This window comes from Larimichthys crocea, chromosome XII, assembly GCF_000972845.2.
Source record: "Larimichthys crocea isolate SSNF chromosome XII, L_crocea_2.0, whole genome shotgun sequence".
NCBI classification, from domain to species: domain Eukaryota; kingdom Metazoa; phylum Chordata; class Actinopteri; family Sciaenidae; genus Larimichthys; species Larimichthys crocea.
In genome coordinates this window covers 8,898,051-8,904,050 of record NC_040022.1, presented here as the reverse complement: position 1 = coordinate 8,904,050, position 6,000 = coordinate 8,898,051, and the positions used below count along the sequence as shown (strand labels likewise).

Sequence of the window (6,000 nt, the reverse complement as noted above, 5' to 3'; positions counted from 1 at the left end):
AACAGACACAACAAAGGGAAGATAAAACGGGTCAATATATTTTCTCTTGTGCTCTGATAATAATTTATCATCTGCATTGAGTGGTGGCAGCCATCTTTAATAGCGCTTCACTTGTGTTGTTAACACCGAAACGAGTGTCTGAGCATGCTCAGAAATCTCTGACAGGGTGACTGTTGTAGGAAATCTGAGAACAGTGAGAACAGTGCAGTTTGTTTTAGAGAGCTCTCTGCTTCTCAGAGTGGCAATTTATGAATACGACATTTTCAACAAACCCATTGAGTTCTCCTACGCTCTCTTGACTGCCAAACACCCAGGAACCATTGTGCTCCAAACACTTGTTCACACTTTCCTCCCCCTCACCCTATCATCTGCATTGCTTACGGACAGGTGTAGTTTGTAAATAACTCAATATTTCATATTGGTTCAACATGAAATTAGAGCACAATGATGAATGTTTATTAAACATCAGTATCTCACACACATGTACAAATGTAACTCATATTTTGTCATAAAAATATAAATTCCTGACTTGGTTTGTTTATTTAATGGTCAAGGAAAAAGCATCACTACATAAAATAAACATAAGAGTCAACAAGCCGTACCCAACATGCACTGACACATTATCACCTATTATTTGTCAAACACCTGCTTATTTCATTTTGTTTTATAAAACCATTGATAGCAGCTTTTACTTTTAGACAGCACCTCCAGTTTAATTCCACTGGGTTCAAACATCTGGACCATGCGTTAGGAAAGTCAGCAAGATATATTTTCTGTCTGTACTGGAAGCTCTCATTGGACGACATAGATTTTCTGATTCAGTAGAAATGCACTGAGTGAATGCAAAAGAGCTCCCTTGCTATATTGTTGTCCTTTAATAACATTGTACTCGATACAACGCTATAATAAAATGACTTTGTGTCACCCCTAGTTTGCATGCCGAGCCAGCTACAGACAGTTAGAGGAGACAAATCTGGTCAGGCAACATAATATATATAAATATTTTCCACATTTCAAACGCAGAACTTTAAATATAACAGTGGCTCGCTGTTCTAAGAGCCAGGCATTGCAAATTATTTGTGACCCAGTACTTAGTGTGACGCTGGCTCTCCTGGTGTGTTGGAGGTGTGTGATGAATGAGATTCTCTAATACAGGGAGACATTTCAGTGGCGTGCAATTTTAAATCCTCATATTGCGGCAACAAAGTGTACAAGTTAAGGTCTAGTGAATATTCTCATCAGTAATTATAGTCTGCACCCATGTATAATAAATTCAGTGTATAATACGCCTAAGCAGCAGACCCATCCTCGGCATTATGCAGAACACAGGATTGTTTTCTGCATGTGCTCTCTTGCATTTAGAAATATGTAGAGGAGAACTACACCCCCAATGACTCATCATTTTAATCCAGAACACAATGTTGCTTATTATCCACTTTGATTCATATAAGCTGCTTTTATATTTAGCAGGATAAACTTATTTTTCTGTTTTTTTTTCTCCCCCCCTTTTGTAAATTAACTTATGTAATGCTCCACACAAAGCCAGCAGGGTGCAGACATGAGCTTTCTGTAAAATACAATCTCTATCAAAATAATCTTTGTGAGATGGACTTTTATAGTGAACTTTGAAACAATTCACAGTGTAATAGGATCTCACGTATTCAGCCACTGGAAGTCATTTCTCTGCAAGTGGCCACGTGAAGGAGGAGGAAAACAGCTTTCCGCACGACTCTTTCAGATGAGGAAAATCTGACGTTTAGAGCCCTACTTGTGCACGGAGAGAGGAAAAAGTGGGTGTACACACTAGTTGTGCTGTGTAGCTCTACGGCGCTTCACTTCAGATGAGCTCACCCAGCCGATGCGCACATCGTAGGATCCTACCAATCTGAGAAGGCGCAAGGACGGCGAGCAGCGGTCTGGTAGTCAGTGGGAAGAGTGGCTGCTTTGTGCAAAAGGCTGCCCGACTTTCTACTACAGAAAGTAAATAAGAGAGAGAAGTGTGGAGGATTGTGCGCTCATTCGTCTCTTTCTGGGGAGATTGAGTGGATTTGGAAGCTGCCTGGATGGATGTGAATCCACTCTTGTATCGCAGACTGGACTTGGGGGCGCTGAGCGGCTGATGAGAAGAAGCCTACTTTAAACACTCTGTTGTTCATGTTCTTTGTTCCTTTTTTTCTTTTCCCTCCTCTTCTTCATAAAATGCCAGGATTTCGTTCAAAATATTCTGTCCAGTTCAAGCCAGGCTGCTCATTTGGAAGGACGCCAGACCTCCAGCCTCTCAAATCTGCAAGTTCAGTCCAATAAATTGTGACATTGTCTGTCAGCCTTGGAATAAGAAATCGATACTGAAGAAAGGGGACGCGATATTCTTCCGGAATTTTAACGATCTGTTTCCCCGCCATCCTTATAAAAATGCGATTTGGTTGGATTAGGTTGGTTTGGTCCAGCTTCACGCTTTTTTAGCTGGAGCAGCGCTGATAGTGACTGATTATTGCCGTTGATTTTGTCCATGCAAGACTCGGGGTGGAAACATGTCTGGCCACTTCTTTGAGAGGATCACTGCTATCAGAGATGGCATTTTGGTCCAGCACTTCGGTTTTCACCTCTAAAGTGCCCCGGAAAATCTTATTCATGTTCACCCTCTCCCTCTCTGTCACCTACTTGTTCTATAGCTTGATGAGCTGCTACAACTCGCTGCAGTTCCCTCTGCAAGAGAACTACGCGTATCAGGGGAGGCTGGTGACAGAGGAGACAACTTTTGTGACATTGAGGGAGAAACTTTATTCCGCTTCCCAGGGCTTTAACGAATTCACAGAGGCCGAGAGAACCACAGCGGTCCCCACCGTTAAGGATCATGCTGAGGCCGAACAAAGGACGGTGGAGTGGATTAGGACTCAGGCGTCTCCAACTAAATCGGCGGCGGCGTATCACACCACCGCGCTGGAGAGGGAGCACCAGGAATTCAGCACCACGGACAGCGAACTCAGGGTGAACTGCACCATGGATTATGGAGTGAAGAAACTTCCCCAAGCCATCATCATCGGGGTGAAGAAAGGGGGGACCAGAGCCCTGCTGGAGGCTCTCAGGGTGCACCCGGACGTCAGAGCCGTTGGAAATGAGCCACATTTCTTTGACAGGAACTACGAGAAGGGGCTGGACTGGTACCGGTGAGTTTCAGTCTGACCTCCAGTGTTTTCCGTTTATTTCTTATCACGCAGAAACTTGCAACGAGAATCTTCATTCATTTGTGGGTGGTAAGAAAATCAATTTGCAGGAGACTTGAGATCAATCAGAGAAAATCATTTCTTCATGTTTGTTGTCAAACTTTCTCAGTCTGCACTTCAGATCATTTTTAGTTCTGATAAAAAATAAACTCAACATTAGTTTTAATCACTGTGGATGGGAATGCATGTGCTGGACTATCTCACTCCACTAAGTTTAAAGTCTCTGCATGTTGATTTTTTAAAATATTTTCTACAGGACAGGGATGAAAAGCAATGATTGTCTGGAATTCAAAAAAAGAAAAACAGCTTTGGAAAGTGCTTAGTAATGATTTGCAGAAATTTAGTGAAATGGTCCTAAGTGAATGAAATGAGTCTTGTTTTTTTTTTTATTGTTGGAGAGTTCTCACTTTGTTTCTGAATCATATGCTGAACTCAACTTGAAAATTCACAATCTTTAACGGCACTTCTCTTCAGTAAAGATACCGTAGCTGATGTTCTATCACACAGTCCAAGTTTAGACCTTTAAAAGGGTTACACAGTATTTGCACACATGAAGCGAGAGTAAACACACACACACACACACACACACACACACACACACACACACACGAGTGTCAAAGTGTAGTTTCAGGATTTTGTTTATTTTGTTTAGTCTACCTTAAAGTCAGATTATTTTATGTGCTTTGGCGTTGTATTATGACAGAGCCTCTATGTGCTTCAGGCTATTTTCTGTATCCACTGACAAAAAAAAGAAAAAAAGAAGAAGCAGTCCATATGATGATATCATCATGTGATGCACATATTAAATAATTGATATTATGTTGTTATTTCTCGCCTGTTTTGACACTGATCAAGACAAACCGGCTTACTATACAGTTCATTATTCCCCAGTTTCAGTTTCCTTTATACACATTCACATGCAGAGTCACGCTCACAGATTCAAACAGAGGGAAAGAGCTCTTTTATGTGATACATATTGGACTGCATATCCTATATTATGTTTTAGATGTATGTAAAAAGATTCTTTTCTCTTGTTGTTGCTCTTTTTTGATCTTAAAGTCAGTCAGTATTCTCTCCTCCTTCACAGAGCATTCAACCCACCAATTACTGGAGCACCTACTTAAATGACATATAATCTAGCATGCGATATTGTAGTAAGCGCTTTATTTTTTGGGGCTTTTGTCTATGTTCTGCTGCTGGTTGCCACGGGAGTGTGAATTGTTGGGGAGGTAATGTGTGTGATGGTTGACATTCACTTTGAGTCTAGGTTTATTAGCCGGAGAAGTCCTTGTTTATCACTGCCGTGTTTATTGGAGAAAGAAAAAAATCAATTTTAAGGTTCACTCTTTGTCAGCTGGTCATGGCTCAGTTAGACGTTCTTCTCACATAATGATGTTTGACCAAGGGAATTCAAGATTTTGTAATGGAGTCAATGAGCTGACGAGAATGACGCTGATTCAAAGTCCCTTCTGTTTCTCTGGAGAAACCCGGGTCTGCTACACCGGTGTTTGGGTTTGCGTAGCATCTGCTTTCATCTTGCTGCATAGACATGGGAGCTCTCGGCTGTTCATTTAGCCTGTGTTAATGCAAGCTGTTTCATTACGCTGCTGGTGAAAGGCTCATTAGACAGGAGGATGACATGCTTACATAAATAATAATAAATGTGCTCGTGTGTTTTAGGGCCCCTGAGTCAAAAAAAATGCATCAAGGAGCCTTGATTTTATACCTGTCATTGTCCTGTGTGGAACGTTCACCTCAGTATGGTCGGTTCAGGAAGCCAATAAACACGCGGGACACATTTTGCACCAATGGGAACAATGTTAATGATAGAAGGGATAAAAATGAGACAAGTTGAGCCACTATTTCAGACACTGATACATAAATTCATTCAAACCACGTTTGTTGTTGTTTATTTCTAAATGATGCATTATACTGCATCTCTCTTCTTTGTCTGTCATTCTATGGCTAATGTGCACTTAATCGAAGTGAAATTATGATCAGTTTTAGATGTTTGCAACCATTTGACATTGGTGAAGTTAACCGAGACCAGTTATCTCATAAAATGTGTTTCATAAATTTGGGGCTGTCTCAGTAACACCTGCTCCTCATTTTGATGGATATGATAGACCAAGAATGGGGGGGGGGTATGACCCAAAGGCATCTTGTGAGTGCTTACAAGTATTTAAATGTTCAGTTTGATGTCTTGGTGTTATTGCACTACAAGCTTGAAGCTTTAAATGGTGATATTTGTCCTTTTAAACATATTCAGGTGTAGTGATCTTTAGAAAGGTGTATGTGTTTGTGTATGCTTAGCCGAATACTCTTCTATTACTTTGTGAGATTCCTCGGAGGGAAGAAAACAGGATGAAGGAAAGTTCCATTTAGTCATGTGCCTGGAACAGGGGCGTAAATATAGATACTGCAGACATTGCGGTTGCACTGGGGCCCGTGGGCTAAGAAGAGGTGTAGAAAGAACAGGCCCAACAATGTGTTGGGTGGAGAACGGAGGCTTGTGAGTGATTCAGAAATACACCTGTGTTCAAAAGAAGAAGTTATGCGCCATTTGTTTATATATATATATATATATATATAACCCAACTCTGTCTAATGAATTATAGAAAACTGTTCAATTCAATTACAATTATTACAATTAGTTTGTTATTTTCTTTGGTAATTTTGTCATATGATGATGATGATGATTGTTGGGCAATTTATATGCTGACGTTATCCAGTGTTAAGTTTTTATTTGATCATGTGACAACACAGTATACAGTAG

At 40.7% G+C, this 6,000-nt stretch overlaps 1 protein-coding gene across 1 annotated transcript in view; it reads left to right on the top strand.

Moving 5' to 3' along the window:
• Positions 1-1,541: 1,541 nt before the first annotated feature.
• hs3st4 (heparan sulfate (glucosamine) 3-O-sulfotransferase 4) overlaps positions 1,542-6,000 on the top strand; it is a 69,775-nt gene continuing 65,316 nt past the window's right edge. Inside the window, exon 1 of the mRNA XM_010730580.3 lies at positions 1,542-3,167. Within this exon, the coding sequence (XP_010728882.1) occupies positions 2,572-3,167 (596 nt within the window). The 5' untranslated portion in view covers positions 1,542-2,571. The remainder of the gene's footprint in view (positions 3,168-6,000) is intronic.